Source organism: Xyrauchen texanus, chromosome 16, assembly GCF_025860055.1.
Source record: "Xyrauchen texanus isolate HMW12.3.18 chromosome 16, RBS_HiC_50CHRs, whole genome shotgun sequence".
Classification (NCBI taxonomy): Eukaryota; Metazoa; Chordata; class Actinopteri; order Cypriniformes; family Catostomidae; genus Xyrauchen; species Xyrauchen texanus.
In genome coordinates, this window is record NC_068291.1 from 40000426 (window position 1) to 40018435 (window position 18010).

The following is an 18010-nucleotide window of genomic DNA, read 5'->3' on the forward strand; positions in this document are numbered from 1 at the left end:
CTATTTATCTCCAATTGCTGTTGGCAGTGTAATTAAATACTTCAGCAGTTTATCAAAATGACATGTGACAGATAGAATAATGTTATTTTTCCCTCTCTCATTCCCTGGAGACGTTAACGCTCAGCCAATGGATAGAGGAAGTACCATTCGATTACTCTGTTAATCTAAAAAATTATACAGACCCAGATTCTTTTAAGCAAATCCATCTTTACAGTATACATTGACCCTCTTAACAAAGATCTATATGGACTCTTCAGCAGTGGAACCAGTTATTTTGATTAGTCTCAATGAGGCCTTATGGGACAAATGATGCATATAGATTTGATTAAACAAAAAGTTTCCTTTTCAAGTTGAACCTTGTGGTAAAGCTACATTTGTCAACTATTTAAAGTTGTGTTGAGTTTTCAAGTTGGTGTGAAGACATTTATACTCAAATAAACTGTAAATTTATGTAATTAGCCATTAATGTCAGAAGAAAAACACTCTTTCTCTTAATATGTTATAGATTTGAGTACAATTCTGCTTGATTGTCCCATGTTATTCAGAGGTTACACTAGGCCTACTATGTTTTAAGGCAGCCCTCATTGATATACTGTATAATAAATATGTTGCCTTTATGTAAGCGCTCTCTTCCTTGCATTTTGTTCAAGAGCATTACCGTCTCCCTCACTTTCTATTGAAACAGGAAGTAGGGGAAGGATCGTGTTTTTCTTTTGTAGGATGAGGCAGCACATTAGGGTTAAATTATGTAATATCTTTGGGGTTAATTCTGCCATATGCATAGCCAAAATCTAACAGGACTCACAAATTAGTACATCATTTTGTGCTAGAACATGTATAAAATGTTAGGGTCCAAATTTAATCCTTAATATCTTTTGTGAAGTAAGTTAAGTCGACTCGACCTTTAATGTTATTTTATCACTTATTTTATTGACTGCCATCAGTTACAAAAAAAAAAAAAAATGTTGAATGTAATTAGGTGTACTACAATTGACTCTTTTTACTTCCAACCACAAAATACCTTCTATCGACTGGCGCCTCTTCAGATATTTTAACCCTGAAAATGACATACAAAATAGATGAATCTTCAGTGGCGGAAAAAAGATACACCCAGTTTCCACTGTCGCCTCCCATCATAGGTTGCGGAGGCGTGATTGGCGGTTGAATCGCCCAATGGAATGACAGAATTACCGAAGAAGCTCCACCCACAGTGTTACGCCGGTCGGTAAGTGAACTAGAGCGGATCAAAACTTGTCGTCAACACGCTTATATACCCTGATACTTTAGTATTTTCTTTCTCTTCTGGATTCGTTTGATCATTTCTACATCATAGATTTGGTAAATATCACCGTTATTCGACCGTGTGACCGGTTCATCTATAATGAACCGAATGTATGATTAAAATTCGGTTCGAATCCGAAAAGGTGAAACATGTGGGGAGGATTTTGAACGTCACCCGGGAAGCTCGTGTGACTAACAAAGACTGGAAACTATCGTCACATTTGTTTTAAAAGATTAAACCCTAAAGGTTTCCCTTCAGTTGCGTTCGACGAGTCTCACAGGAAGATGTGAATGTATTTCAATGAATTCGTATTCAGTTGAGATTTTCTTACTTTCTGTTTGTCTATTCTGTGTTTGTTTTTGAAAGTCTTGGAGAAAGAGATAAAGAGAAAGAAAAGATGCCGCTTCTCCACAAGAAGCCCTTCGTGAGGCAAAAGCCGCCCGCAGATCTCCGACCAGACGAAGAAGTCTTCCTGTGTAAAGTCACACATGAAATCTTCAGGACATACGAGTAAGAAGATATTTATTTTGTTATTTTATTCATATATATCCGTCTGAACTCCCCCTTTGATGCCAACAAACATCTGAAACTAACAACAGAGGTGACAACCATGGGGACAGTCTGCTTGAAAGTTTTGTTTTTCAAAATTTTCTTCCGTTTTAGTATCTTTTAAACACTATTTACTTCTAGTCCAACGGCTTTGGTGTGAAAATGTCCTGAATTCAGAAAGACTTAATAGTTTTCCCCCTTCATACACCCGGCAGGTGTCAGTTAGGGCCTGTGCTGCTAGTTAGTTAGCGTACTTTAGCCAACCTCGATCCAGGCACTAGACTAAGTATTTTTAAATCTTTTAGGTGTGTACATGTTTGCTATACAATCATAAATGGTATCAGATCACGAATGGGATGTCCTTGGGAAGACCCTGGTCTGGTGTTTTTTTGGAGGGGGGGGGGTGTGTTGCTGGCGAGGATGGGACAGATCTCATACACACACAGGATGTTGTAGCGAGAAACGTGGTCGCTGCTATTGTTGGTGTGTGGCCATTAGAGTGACGAGTTTTACCGCTTTTATACATATTGTAATAATGTAATTTATCATGGTCATAAGACTGGTATTTTAAGTTGCACTTTAAGATGACCAGTTAAGTCCGTTTGTAAAGTTAAAGTAGAAACTACAGTACAGATCATTATGTTGATGTCATTTATACTTACACTGCACATGAATACCCTGGCTGTTAGATTATAAATATGGCAAGTGGTGCAACATATACAGGTGAAACTCGAAAAATTAGATTATCGTGCAAAAGTTCATTAATTTCAGTAATTCAACTTAAAAGGTGAAACTAATATATTATATAGACTCATTACAAGCAAAGTAAGATATTTCAAGCCTTTATTTGATATAATTTTGATGATTATGGCTTACAGCTTATGAAAACCCCAAATTCAGAAAATTAGAATATTACATGAAATCAATAAAAAAAAAAGGATTTTAAATATTCTAAATATTTAAAGATTCTCTATGGGGTTCAGGTCAGGCGAGTTTGCTGGCCAATCAAGCACAGTAATACCATGGTCATTGAACCAGGTTTTGGTACTTTTGGCAGTGTCAGTGTCAGTGTACTTTTGGTGCCAAGTCCTGCTGGAAAATGAAGTCAGCATCTCCATAAAGCTTGTCTGCTGAAGGAAGCATGAAGTGCTCTAAAATGTCCCGGTAGACGGCTGCGTTGACTCTGGACTAAAAAAGCACAGTGGACCAACACCAGCCGATGACATGGCTCCCCAAACCAACACAGACTGTGGAAACTTCACACTGGACTTCAAGCATCTTGGATTGTGTGCCTCTCCATTCTTCCTCCAGACTCTGGGACCTTGGTTTCCAAATGAGATGCAAAATTTGCTCTCATCAGAAAAGAGGACTTTGGACCACTGAGCAACAGATCAGTTCTTTGTTTCTTTAGCCCAGGTAAGACGTTTGACATTTGAAGCCCATGTCCAGGACCCATCTGTGTGTGGTGGCTCTTGATGCAGTAACTCCAGCCTCAGTCCACTCCTTGTGAAGCTCCCCACACATTTGAATGGCCTTTTCCTGACAATCCTCTCCAGGCTACGGTCATCCCTGCTGCTTGTGCACTTTTTTCTTCCACACTTTTCCCTTCCACTTAACTTTCTATTAATGTGCTTTGATACAGCACTTTGAGAACATCCAACTTCTTTTGCAATTACCTTTTGAGGCTTTCCCTCCTTGTGGAGGGTGTCAATGATGGTTTTCTGCACAACTGTCAGGTCAGCAGTCTTCCCCATGATTGTGAATTCAACTGAACCAGACTGAGAGACCATTTAAAGGCTCAGGAACCCTTTGCAGGTGTTTAGCTGATTAGAGTGTGACACTTTGAGCCTACAATACTGAACCTTTTCACAATATTCTAATTTTCTGAGATTCTGAATTTGGGGTTTTCATAAGCTGTAAGCCATAATCATCAAAATTATATCAAATAAAGGCTTGAAATATCTTACTTTGCTTGTGATGACTCTATATAAAATATTAGTTTCACCTTTTAAGTTGAATTACTGAAATAAATGAACTTTTGCACGATATTCTAATTTTTCGAGTTTCACCTGTAGTTTCTGGCATCCAACAGTTTGGTGAGCCTTTTTACGGCTCAACTATTTATTAAAACGTTGTCAGACAGAATCTGCAGAATAACTTCTGACAAATACTCTCCACAACACATCTCAAATTAACTTTTATATTATGCAGAATAACAGGAACATTTGAGCACATAAGATGATTTTCATGTCCGGCAGTGCACAAATGGCGCTATGATGGCTGTAGCAGCAGTGCATTAAAGGACTGAATGTAAAGAATTAAAGAGACAAAACTTCTCAGAGAAAACCTGTTATGTGGAACTCTGCACAAATACAGCTTCTTATATTTATCTATTGATCATTGTTGCATTAAGATAAACATGTATGCATTTTAAGTCATTTTGCTCAAGAATCGCAATTTGTATCAGAATCAGTTTTTTTTCTCAGCCCTATTGCCATTTGAGTTTTTTGTTGTTGTTTTGTTTAAAGAGGAGGGACCAATTGAAACAGTTAATCAACGTTATGCCACAAATGCTGTTGATTGAGCTTACAGTTAATCAACGTTAATAAAATTACACCTTTTTTGTTTTTACAGTAAATTCTTTGAGAGGACTATTCTGTGTAACAGCCTGGTTTGGAGCTGTGCGGTGACGGGAAAGCCTGGCTTGACCTACCAGGAGGCCCTGGAGAGTGAAAGAAAGGCCAGACTTAATCTTCAGAACTTTCCCACTGCAATGATGGTCCCCATCCTGCACCTGACCGCGCTTACACACCGCTCACGCCTGCACGAAATATGCGATGATGTGTATGCCTACGTCAAAGATCGCTTCTTTCCCGGAGAGTTGGTGGATGTTGTCAGTCGCTCTGGTACCAGGTGAGATGTCGGATATTGTTGTCACACATAACTCAACATATTCACAATACAGGCTTGCGCAAGATGTATTCAACCAGACTTCTGCCTTTTTCTGATTGTCTCTGTTGAATGGGAGATTGTAGAATCAGCCATTCATCTTTGAATGTGACAGTGAGTGTATTTGCATGCCAATATGCTGAAAATCTTCAAAAAAATGGATTATTCAAAACTTTCCAGCAGAGCAAAAAAATATAAGCCACAAGAGACCTTGTGTTACAGTAATTTTACTATGGTTTAGGAGTGCTTTAGGCACAATGCAAAGCTGAGTTTTTTTACAGGGATGCAAACTACTCACCTTTCAGTTAAAGTAAAATTTTTTACTAATTTGCGCAAATTGGTCATTTTTTTTTTTTTATATTTTCCTTTTTAAAATGCACTCACTTTAAGCTTTAAATGCAACAAAAATTATTTAATTGCAACAATCAGATCAACTAAAAATGTATATATAGAACACCTGCTATGCCTTTTTCACCTCAGTTTGCAGCCATGTTTTTAGAACAGCAGCAACAACAACATAAGACACCTATGTTCAGTAAGTAATTTAATAGCCTGTATATTAATAATCTCAACTGTTGTTCAGGCATATATTAATGTGTATTTAAGCAATATCTCACACTCAATTGTGCTATATGGCCCTAAATCAGCACTGCTGTGATTCGGCCACAGGCCGAGAGCCTTAGGTAATCACAGCAGTGCTGATTTAGGGCCATATAACACAACTGAGTGTGAGATATTGCTTATGTACACATTAATATATGCCTGAATAACAGTTCAATTAACAAGTAAATAAAAAAAAAAATATGAGGAAAAACTGAGTACGGTCATAAAAACGCATTTGTGCATGGAACTTCTTTCTTACGTGATGGATCAGAATCTGCCGTTGCTGGTTCAAACCAAATGATGCGTTCAAGCCTCCATTATTAATTCAAAAATGTCACTTCAGGAATGGTATCATGGCTTGTTCTGTTTCTAACAAGTTATTGGATAAATGTGTGTGTGTGTGATCACCTGTTGCCACACCCAAGTAGAGAAGCTGTCAGCTTTCTCAGTGGAAATCATATCCAAAATGTGATTAAGAACTTGCCGAAATATGGCATTGTATCTTATGGTTATTAAAAAAACTTGCAACTATCAGTTTTAGTGCCTGGCCGATTTATCGGCCAGTATTAGCCTTTCACAGAGATGTATATATATATATATATATATATATATATAACACACACACACACACGAGCTAATTAGCTACCCACGTAGCTACTTTCATACCTTGTCAGCTGAGTGAAAGCTAATGTGTAAACATGTACTGAAATGTTCATAGCACTGAAACAGCACTTATCAAAATCACCAATGACCTTCTCATGGCAGCTGATTCTGGACTCCTTACCATCCTCATCCTCCTCGACTTAAGTGCAGCCTTTGATACCATCTCTCACACCGTCCTTCTCAACAGATTATCTTCCATTGGCATCACCCACACTCCGTTAGACTGGTTCACATCTTATCTCTCTGGCCGCACTCAGTTTGTTCAACTTAAGTCTTTCAAATCCAGTCCCTCTACTGTCACTTCAGGTGTGCCCCAGGGCTCTGTCCTGGGGCCCATACTTTTCATCATTTATCTCCTTCCCCTGGGCAATATATTCTGCAAATTTAACATTCAATTCCACTGTTATGCTGATGACACCCAGCTCTACCTCTCGACCAAACCTTCATTCACTTCCCTGCCCACCTCCCTCACTGATTGTATTACAGAAATAAAAACCTGGTTTTCCCAAATTTTCTCAAATTAAACAGTGATAAAACTGAGGTTCTCCTCATTGGCACTAAATCTAATTTATCCAAAACAGACAGTTTTTCACTCACTATTGATAATTCCTCCGTTTCACCCTCCCCCCAGGTTAGGAGTTTGGGTGTCATCCTTGACACCACATTATCTTTTCAGTCCCACATCAATAACATTACCCGGTCTGCCTACTTCCATTTACGAAACATTAATCGCCTTCGCCCCTCCCTTACACCACACACTGCCGCCGTTCTTGTCCATAGTCTTGTCACTTCCCGTTTGGACTACTGCAACTCTCTCCTTTTCTGCCTCCCTCACAAATCCCTTCATAAGCTTCAACTGGTCCAGAATTCAGCTGCCCGCATCATAACTCGAACCCCCTCTATTCACCACATCACTCCTGTTCTTCAACAGCTTCACTGGCTCCCGGTCCAGTTCCGTATTCAATACAAAATCCTTCTGTTAACATTCAAGGCCATCCACAAACTTGCCCCCCCATATCTGTCTGATCTTCTCCATGGTCCAACATCCACCCGCTCCCTTAGATCCTCTTCCTTCATACACCTGTCTGTCCCCCCTGCCCGTCTCACCACTATGGGGAGCAGAGCATTTAGCCGCTCTGCTCCCCGTCTCTGGAACTCCTTACCACCCGAACTTAGAAACATCGATTCATTTTTCCACTTCAAATCGCAACTCAAAACACATCTGTTCAAAAATGCCTATCTCACATGATATCAATTGCTCTACCTCTTTTTGTTTTTAATGTTGTTGTTTATTTAATTTTGGTGCTTTTAAATGTCTTATGTATTCCTGTACGGTGTCCTTGAATGCCGAGAAAGGCGCCTTTTAAATAAAAAATTTATTATTATGTATTCACCAAACTGTTTTGTTCAGGAATCGTAGTTTGGTACCCCCTTCAACCAAACATTTCCAGTCATTGCATTTACAAAATCTTATATTTGAAAGTCTGGTTTTCCACCATTGAGAGTTTCCTCTGAACTTGTTATAATTGTAATACGGTGTAACACTGCTGCCACTGTTTTCTCGTCTCGGCAGGTGTAAATGCTTCTTGTTTTACAATCTGCCCCTAACTGACTGGCAGTATTAAAAAAAGTCAGCCATTGACTGATACTAAACAAACAGTACTGATTTTTAGTTATTTTAATGTATTTTTTATTTAAATGGACAGCAACTGGCAGACACGGAACAGTACTACTGATGTTTATTTAGCTGTTTATTGTATTTTTATGTATTCTTTATTTTCTAAATGGTTATGGGGTCTACTCTTAAGCCAACCGTGATTTGAAAATTGGCTGTTCAGACAGTCACTAAAAAAAATGGGTGCGCGTTCACTAAAATGAATACGGTAACCTGAAAGAACAGACAGACGCATGTTGTGCACATTCTTTCATTTAGTTGGGCAGCGACACTTCACATAATGGCAAAATATGATGCGTTATATTTTGATTATGCAATCTTTTGTGCATTTTGTAACATTGTTATAACAGCCTATAAAAATTAATAGACCAGCTCTAATTCAGCGGCCAAAGATGTTTGTCAGACATGTTATTTTATATACAGTTATGTACATGTAATTGCCCCTTGAGTACTCGACAAGTGCTCGAGTAATTGGAGTCAACTCGATTACAAAATGACCAAAATGCCCATCCCTAATTTGGTAGCATTGCCTTTTAAATTGTTTAACTTGGGTCAAACATTTTGGGTAGCCTTCCACAAGCTTCTCACAATGAGTTGCTGGAATTGTTGCCCATTCCTCCAGACAGAACTGGTGTAACTGGAGTCAGGTTTGCAGGATTGTCTCCTTGCTCACTCATGCTTTTTCAGTTCTGCCCACAAATTTTCTATTGGATTGAGGTCAGGGCTTTGTGATGGCCACTCCAATACCCTGACTTTGTTGTCCTTAAGCCATTTTGCCACAGTTGGTGGTATGCTTGTGGTCATTGTCCATTTGGAAGATCCATTTGTGACTGAGCTTTAACTTTCTAGCTGATGTTTTGAGTTGCTTCAATATATCCACATAATTTTCCTTCCTCAATGCCATCTATTTTGCAAAATGCACCAGTACCTCCTGCAGCAAAGCACCCCCACAACACGATGCTGCCACCCTCATGCTTTCACGGTTGGGATGGTGTTCTTGGCTTGCAAGCCTCACCTCCAAACATAACAATGATCATTATGGCTAAACAGTAAAAAATTTTGTTTCATTAAACCAACATTTTTTTTCCCAAAAAGTAAGATCTTTGTCCCCCATGTGGATTTGCAAACTGTAGTCTGGCCTTTTTATGCAAACAATCTGTCTGTAAACAATTGTTGGAAAATGTACTTGTCATGCACAAAGTAGAGCCTGGGAGGCTCAGTGTTTATACTTTTGGGGAAGGTAAACCCACAAATTAATTAAGAGTTGCACCAATACCAATTTTTGAAGGCTGGTACAAGTACCTAGTTTTGTACAGGCCGATACTGTGTACCAATACGAGTACTTTTGTGTTTGTAGACATATGCCATTCTATATGCATTGAGATCTTATTATTGCCAATATTAATGTTCTCCTTAATTAAAAATGACAATTCAGAGCCCTTCTGAAAGATGAGCCTACAAGGTTAGCATAGAATAGTGTAATGCAGCGGTCTATGGGTGGTATACAGGCGAGGAGACTAGAGTTCTTTTTGATGGAGAAGATGCTTCACGGTGCTTTTTGTGAGGAAACGGTTCCTTCGCTTAATGAATTGACCACCTGTCTGTCCTCTTATCTTAAACATGATTTACACTCAATGATCTGTTTGGTGTAAACTGAGTTTCATATTATAAAATTGCGATTTATTAAGTGAAGTCACGGAAGATTTTACGACATGTAGGTGTTGGACATACGGCTCTCCCCATTCATTTGTATTCATTCATCCCCATTCAACTGCACACATGTACAACCACTTCATTATATTAATGTACTCCTACTCGGAAATATGAAATGATGAAACCGATACATAGTAAGAGTACTTACGCCCCAGTATCGGCCCGATGCGAGTACTACAGAGAAGTATTGGTGCTGCTCTACTTGGTTATCATTGAGCAATAAACGGGGAAAGTTGCCTACTTCACCTTTAATACGAAGTAGTCTTTCAGGCAACCCAAACATTAAAACGTAAAAAAAATATATGAAGCATTGCTCATCCCTTGTATTTTTAAGATTTTTTACAAAGCCTTTGAATGCGCACCTCATCCAATGTGATTTTTAGAGACTGAACTATCAGTTTTATAATTTTGGATAGTTATGTTTGCATTAATATGTTTTGGAAACATGTTGACACTTATTTTTATAGATTTTTTTTTCCCCTTGTCTTTTAATGGAGGAAAAACAAACAGTTGGGCAGATGAAGCACAATGCTGGTGGAGAGAAAGTATTTGAATATGATGAACAGTGGTCCTGTATGAAGCTCTGTTTAGAACAGGCCACAGCTTAACAGAAGAGAAACACCCAGATATACATTGATATGTCTTCACAAGCCAGTCTTTTGGAGCACTGAAAGTCCTTGGCAGCTCTGTGTATACAGTACATTCTTAAGCTTTGGAAAACAAATATGCCAACCGAGTACAATCATGAGCCCACAGATAATAACACGCATACTTCACCGTAGGCCTGATCTTGTCCTATTGAAGGAAACCATATCAGTTGTAGCTCTGTTCTGTACTATAAATGAGGATTAGAGTCAGCCATCACAGGCTGACCTTGCTATTTAAGGATTAAAGTGATTGGGAGGAGCTTAGAAAATCCCTCTCATTGGCTGGACTGGTGCAAGGAGTTGCCCCTGACATCATCAGAGCTTGTACAGAGGCAACCAGATGTGGTTTGCGACACATCATGGAGCCCTTTACTGCATCGTGGGGGATGGTTTGGAAGACTGATGGAGAGGCTCCTGGGTTTTTCTCTCTGGCTGGGTCTCATTTATCTATCGAGTTATTCACTCTGCACAGATTGTATGATTGGTTCTGTGTTGATGACTGCAGATTGTCTTTTTTAAAGTACATTCAGTCTGTGATCAATTTTGGAAATGTTGTTTGTTATTGCAGATCTATTTGAGTTTTTGACACTGGAGTTTCCGCTAAGAAAATGTGCCAGCCAGCCAATGTGTTCGGGAATGCTAAAGTTTGATGGACAAATTGGGGAAAGAAATCTTTAAAAACAAAATATTTGTGCTGTAACTATGGATGGACTATGCATAATAATAATTTTTAAACCTCTGTTATATGCATCACACTGTACATTTGTGCCATCAACTAAAGGGCTTGCTGATGCTTTGTCTCAGTATTTTCACTGGACATTGTGTCCGACAATTTGCCTGACATTAGGACATTTTAACAGCAAAAAAATAATTTTAAAAACCAGCTAATTGAAACCCTGCACTGGATGTTTTATGTTTTTGTAAAGCCCGTTTCACACTGTACAATTGTTAGGGTGCTTTATGATTTTTAGCTTGTCCAACTGTATGATCCCAGTGAGATCATAGGTAAAAAGCCATGAAACACTGTGCAACATTGTTTAACTGTTTGATATGTTTTATCTCATCTGGTCGTCGTGCACAACAGCATGCATGTTTAGCATCTGAGACATGTAAACCGCCAATCACAGTTAGCTTTTTTTTTTACCATAGAGACACGTGCTCAAAGTTAAAGTGCTTGCGTGTTTTACTCTCCCTCTCTCTCCTCACAGTTCCCTTTAACCGTCTTATCCAGAGGTGGTTAGAGTAGCCAAAAACTGTACTCAAGTAAAAGTACTAAGTCTTTTAACAAGTAATTACTCACTCAAGTAGAAGTTAAAGTACTAATGTTAATAATTACTTGAGAAAGAGTAAAAGTATCGAATTAAAAAATTAATAAGTAGCGAGTCACTAATTATATTGAAAATGACATTGCAAAGATCTAATTATTGATTTTAACATTTCATTTTTGAACACTTATGTCATCTTTTATACCCACTGTTAGTGATATATTTTAAAAATGAAAATTATTATATTATTTATTCACCCTTATGTTCTAAACCAATATGGCTAGGATGGAATTTCTGCTTCAGTCACCATTCACTTCCATTTGTGTCATTTTTTTTAAAGTGAATGGTGACCGAGGATGTCAGTCCCAAACATTCTGCCTAACACCTAGTTTTTAGTTCCAGAGAAGATGAAGACACAAAGTATTAGTCTAAATGATGACAGAACATTCATTTATGGCATTAAATACTGTAATTATGTTTGTTAATGTTATTATAAAAGTATATCTATGGTTTACAGTGAAGAAATGTATGTAGGTTTTTTCTGATCTATTGACAACCAGATTTAACTTCAGTCAATATGCCTGTTTGTCATGTAAGAGGTTGATTGTATACACATCCTCACACATTCAACACCCTTCCAAAGCCTGTAAAATGTGGCATAAAAATAAAAAAACTACCATCAGACATGCAATGTTAAGCAGTCATTACTGCTTAAATTAAATTATTATATAAATTAACTATATCCACATACAGTAAATAACTGAACATCTGATTTAGATTGAACTTCCTTACTGCATTTAAATTCCTGTATTGAGATCTTGTTCAGATAAGATAATCGTTGAATCATATTTGGCCTTAAATCTGTCACAGCAGTTGCACCTTGTAAAGTAAGATCAGCCTGTTTGTGATTTTGTGTGATTCGTTAAAATCTACATCTCCAACAGCCGTTTTGGGTCAAATAGGCATTTATATGAACAGCTGTGATAACAATGATGATGGTCTGTGAATTTTGAAGTTCAAGACTTTTTCTATGTCCAAAACAAGCTGCTTTGCTACTACCATCAATACAACTTATTCATGTGTATTTTAAGTTGTACATCTAATCTTATTTTTTAAATAGTTAAAGTTTTATGTAAAATTTTGTAAATATAGTGCTAAATATGAGTTAATTTTTTTTTTTAGCAATTTGTTTGTTTGTTATACTATATTTTATTGTGTGATTTATCTCATTGTATTGGCCTATCGGCCACCCTGCTCTCTGGATATTGGCATTGGCCATTACTAAAACATATAGGTCGAACACTAAGTAATCTCTGCTCACTAAACAAGATTGCAAAAATAATGACCAACCCTGTCGGTATGCTCAAACAGTTTTTGAAAGCGCCACAGTGTTGCACTGTGAAAAGCCAAAGTATAGACCAAAGCAACAACGTATCACGTAAAGTGCGCATGATGCAAATTTCTTCTTTAGCACAGTCCGGTTTGACTCAACCGAATCGGCTCGCAGAGTGCACTTTAAAAGGCTGAGTGCTCGACTGTGTGCGAGGTAGAGTAGTAACTTTCTCTAGTCTTTATAGTTGTCACTATAAGCTGGGAAAAGTGGAAGTATTTTCACATCGGAAAAAAACAAAACAATCACACAGCAACTTTAAATTGTGCAGTCAGATTTGTTCTAGTAAAATGTTTCTGTGCTCAGCAGACAACACTGCAAGATATTGGAGGTCATACCTCCCCGTTCCAATGGAGCAGTCAACGGCCACGTCAAACATCATATAGAGGGTGACTCAATTGTCATCAGTGACAGTGATGAGGAGACCACTGTCACCTCTCCCAAACCTCCATCACATGGGTAAGTGTTCAGATCTGAATTCTTGAATATCTCCATGACATGGTTCAGTATATCTGCATATGCTGATTTCCTAAAATTGTATGTTCCACCTCATGTATTTCTTTCTAAAACAGGAAGAAGAAAGCCATCAGTCCGTCTTTGTTTAAATACAAAGTTCAGCCTGTCAGCACAGAGGGTTGTGAACCATTAGTAGTAAAACCTGCTCAGATTAAGTGAGTGAACACATGTTTTTTTTTTATATATATATTAGAGATAAATTGATAAACTCTTGTTGCACTAAATTGTTAATATTAAAAAAAATAAATCCTGTTCTGTACTTATTTTGTAAAGTTAACGAAACCATGATGATACAGCTGTCTTCTGTTGTTTTCTCTTGTAGTCGTAAGAAGAATGTTTTTAGTCGTGACAGATTGAAGCTCCTTCTTAAACAGCATTGTGAACCAATAAATGGGACAGTTAGACTAAAGGTAAGTCAAAATGCGGGGTATGAAAATGAAGATTTTTTATTGCAGTAATGGGTTTTTTCAATTTGATGACATGAAAACAAATCGATTCGATTTTTATTTATTTTGCAACCTTTTGTTTATATATGTAATTGAGTGATAACTGAATGTTCTCATTATTTCCAGCCATCAACATTTGCAAAATATAAGTTATCAGAACAGAATCTTTCCCACTTCTTTCCGGATGAGCCCCCGGTTTTTGCCTTCAGTCCGCCTGTAAAGGGTAGAGGTCGCCATCCAAATGATGCCTCTCCAACAGAGGTTTGTGTTGCTGTGCTTGCATGTTTAGCTATAATTGCCTGTCTTCACCCAGGGATCATGCAGTTCAAAGCATGACATTCTGTATGTTAAGAGAAAAGACAGTGTAATCTAAATGTACTCAATCTGGTGAAAATTTCTGGACACCTTAAAATTTTTTATATTAAGTATTATTAAGTTGATTTTATTCAAATAGGGACTGTATTGTGTCTGATGTAGAGTTGTTTTACACTTTCAGATGAATTATGTTGAGGAGAAATTAAAACTGATGCAACATAGAGAGCAGATGATGGCTATGGGTAAGTTTAAATTCCAGAATGCACTGCATGCTGAAAGTTTTATGTAGACATGATGTAAATTATGTATAGTTTATTTACATAACAATTTGTTTTTCTTTTTTTTTTTTTTTGCATGCAATGTACAGAAAAATGTAAGAAAGAGAGAGAAGATATAATAGAGGCCAAAAAGAAGGAAAAGGAGGACAAGGAGAGAAAGAGAGAGGAGATGAAGAGGATAATGGACGAGGAGAAGCTTAGAAGAAAAGAGGAGAGGGAACGAATGAAGATTGAGAAAGAGAGGGTGAGTTGGATGCATTCATGTCTGTACACTTTCCTGGTTTTGCTCCATGTTCGCATTGATTGATAATGTTATGTAGGACTACTTTTTAAGTCCATTTCATAACCATTTTAATGCAATGCATATTAGGAACGAGAAAAGCTAAAGGAGGAAAAGAAAAAATATGCAGAGCGACTGAAGATATGGAGCAAACCTCGGGAGGACATGGAATGTGACGACCTGAAGGTATGTGTGTGCCCTGATGAAAATGTAGGACAGTCTACTGTACATGAGCTTGTATACAGTATTATCAACCACTTACTGCAATTTTCCACTGCACGTTATGGTTCGACTCGCCTCAACTCGCTTTAATTTTCGTAGCTTGCATTTCCATTGCAGTTTAGTGCCCCTCTACGTGGGTGGAATTATATGATGATCGTCATAGTTGCGCCACCTCTACTGCTGTGACATCATCTTAAACACGACACAAACTGACCGAAACAATAACATGACTGCTAGCTGTTAGCTACTAGCTCATTGTGCTGCATAAAGCAGTTGTTGCATGGTGATTTTACACAAGTGTAACAGTTAAATTGGCCTGGTTGTTTTATCAGCAAGCTTTCCAGTAGATGGTCAGCTAAATAAAGTGAAGCTTTCAAGCAGAGTATAGAGTTAACGTAACAAAACATACCATCCTCCATCGTCGATCAACGCCAGTCCAGGGCACTCTCCCTCCCATTGCTCACCGGTTAAGATGGCGTCCATTTGGTCGAACCACTTTTCCTTGATGGTTCTTAGTCACTTAAGTATTTTTAACTTTTCCCTACACTGTTGGTAGGTCCGGTGGAAGCCGTGTGAGAACATCTGAGACACTTCCTTAGAGACTTTTTAGTTTCGCTCATCGCTAACAAGTGGAATGTCTGCACCTCGTTTATTGAACACTGCGTGGTTTTGCACACAGCCATTTATTTTTTCACAATTCGAAAGTCGCGTGAACAAATTATACTGTTATTGCTTTAGCTAACTTTAAAACTAGCAGGTTGATGTCGCGTGTCGTAAATCCTGTGATGCTGGTAGTGACGATTCTCCCTGGCCAATCAGTGATCCACAGGATTTTGACGTCACATTTAGTATCAGCTCAGCTCACTTGGAACCTCGACCGATGTGGTACAAAAAAAAAGTGCCAGGTACTATCCACAGTGGAAACACCCCCAAAAAGCGAGCAGAGTCGAGTTGTACAGTGGAAAAGCCCCATTAAATAACAAGCAATGTTCTTTTTAAATTTGCCTGTTCTCAGGAGCTGCCAAAACCCATGCCAGTGAAAACGCGTCTTCCTGCAGAGCTGTTTGGAGATGCTTTGATGGTGTTAGAATTCCTCAATGCATTTGGAGAGCTGTTTGACCTAAAGGACGAGTTCCCTGATGGCATCACACTGGGTGAGATACAGGAGCTTCTTATCAACCATATTACCATGATATTCCCCCCTTAAAACATCTAGCCTGAGTGTCCAAATATTCTAGCTAACAAATTGCCTGGTTACCTTTTACAAAATATTTTCTGGAGTCTGACTTTTTTAATGTATAAGAATTAAATATTGTTGTTTGTGTTGACAGAGGTTCTGGAGGAAGCAGTGGTTGGCTGTGATCCTGAGGGGCCGCTCTGTGAGCTTCTTTTCTTTTTCCTGTCTGCCATATTCCAGGCTTTAGCTGAGGAGCAGGAGGAAGTGGCCAAGGATCAGGTGGCGGAAGCTGATACCAAAGGTTAGAGTGGTCGAGCTTAACATTTATTTCTTAATCCTTTTGCACATACAATCAAACCTATGTGATTATGCTTGGCTGGGCTCAGAGACGTACGCTCAAATCTGTGCGATCTGCATTCATGCTGCTGTTTACCAGTGAAAATGTACTGAAGCTGTTGTCATGATAAACAATTCAATATTCATTCAAACAATCACTAGATAAAAGTTTAAAGCCTTTATCATTAGAGTGCACTGTTTTAATGCAGCGATGCTGCCATGTTTTCTTAAGTAAAACTAAGAATGCATAATTTAGTTAGTACACTCCAGCCTTCTCCCATTCTGTCTGTCACTCATTCTCATGACTTCCAGTGCAACAAAAGTGGAAGGGTTAGGTTTATAGAATCTTCTGTGCTTCATAAACTCAGAATATCATACTGCATTGCAATGTAAACAATATGGCGGTGCGCATATCCAGCAATCGAGTTTGTGATCGCATCTTATCCATCATAATAAATCATTATAAACATCTGAAAATCACATTATATCATTGATAATTTATAATCTGTCCTCCATTTGCATCGGCTGTGAAGTGTAAGGTAAGATTTTGTTTAAATACAGTGCACATTAATAAACTCTCACTGGGGGATGCGGAAGTACAGGAAAAACTCACGTGCAAAAGGGTTTATAAAAGAGCTGAGACCACACATTAATTCTCTTTTTCTAAACTGCATTTGAGACTTGTTATATCATGGAGGGATACATTACATTGTTTGAAATCTTTGTGATTTAAATACACAGATATGCTTTATTGATCACATTGAATTCAGGATGTGTTGTATATTTGTTATGTATGTGGCTGAAATAAAATTGGTTACATTTTAAATTCATTTCAATTCATATTTGCTTAGTGTCAATGATCTAGAAATGTCAAAAAGAGGTCTGTTTACTTCTGCTTATAGTCCAGGTTCTGTAGTTGTTATCTTTATTATTTTAGTATGCTGTGTTTGTCTGACAGTGTTTTCATTCTTAGATCTGAGTGAGGCTTTGGAGGATGATGCTGACCCAACACAGTCTGCCATCAGTGCCGTGGCATCTCTAGCTGCTGCCTGGCCACAGCTCCACCAAGGTTAGATATTCCTTTTGAAAAATGTCTGTACTGTTTAGATATCCTCCATGGTCAATTTAATTAAGACTTTCAAATGCCTTTTCATGAACAGTATGTATAGTTGTAATTAGGGCTGAAATGATATGTTGATATTATCGACAATAAAATGTTTTCATTGTTGAATAGTCGTTTTATGTTTTTTAACATTAAATGAGATCATATGAAACGCTAATGATGACATGCGAGAGCAGCGCTGCAGCTCGCGCCTGACTGAGGAGAGGATGAAAACACAGCTCACAGTCCAGAAGCACTCCAAACTGTTGTGGAATAAGCAGAGCCGGAGATGTCATTCCGCTGAAGCAAAACTTGCATGTTGAGCATCTTTAAAGGAAACACCCCGGCCTTACATCATTAATCCAGTTATATTTTATGTGTTATAGCTTTATTAAAGTTCAAATAGTACAAAGCAGATAATGTAAATAACTCCAAAACTGGCATTTTTTTTTAAGCTTTCAGCGCCTCCTATACGAGTTGCACGAAGTGTCCCGATCTAAGGGGGAGAGATTGAAACGGCATCCAGCTAATGCACACTCTGTCACGGGGACGCTCATCCCTTGAGCATGCGCACTTGCTGCAGCTAGATTATAACATGATTG

General features: G+C 38.2%; 1 protein-coding gene across 1 annotated transcript in view; it reads left to right on the forward strand.

Moving 5' to 3' along the window:
• The window catches only part of LOC127656981 (bromodomain adjacent to zinc finger domain protein 1A-like), a 31981-nt gene that overhangs the window by 3231 nt on the left and 10740 nt on the right, over positions 1 to 18010 (forward strand). The window contains 12 exon segments of the mRNA XM_052145584.1: positions 1649 to 1792; positions 4466 to 4744; positions 13043 to 13195; positions 13309 to 13407; positions 13575 to 13662; positions 13825 to 13959; positions 14195 to 14255; positions 14381 to 14535; positions 14662 to 14757; positions 15809 to 15947; positions 16125 to 16271; positions 17280 to 17375. Coding sequence (XP_052001544.1) covers positions 1680 to 1792; positions 4466 to 4744; positions 13043 to 13195; positions 13309 to 13407; positions 13575 to 13662; positions 13825 to 13959; positions 14195 to 14255; positions 14381 to 14535; positions 14662 to 14757; positions 15809 to 15947; positions 16125 to 16271; positions 17280 to 17375 — 1561 coding nt within the window. The 5' untranslated portion in view covers positions 1649 to 1679.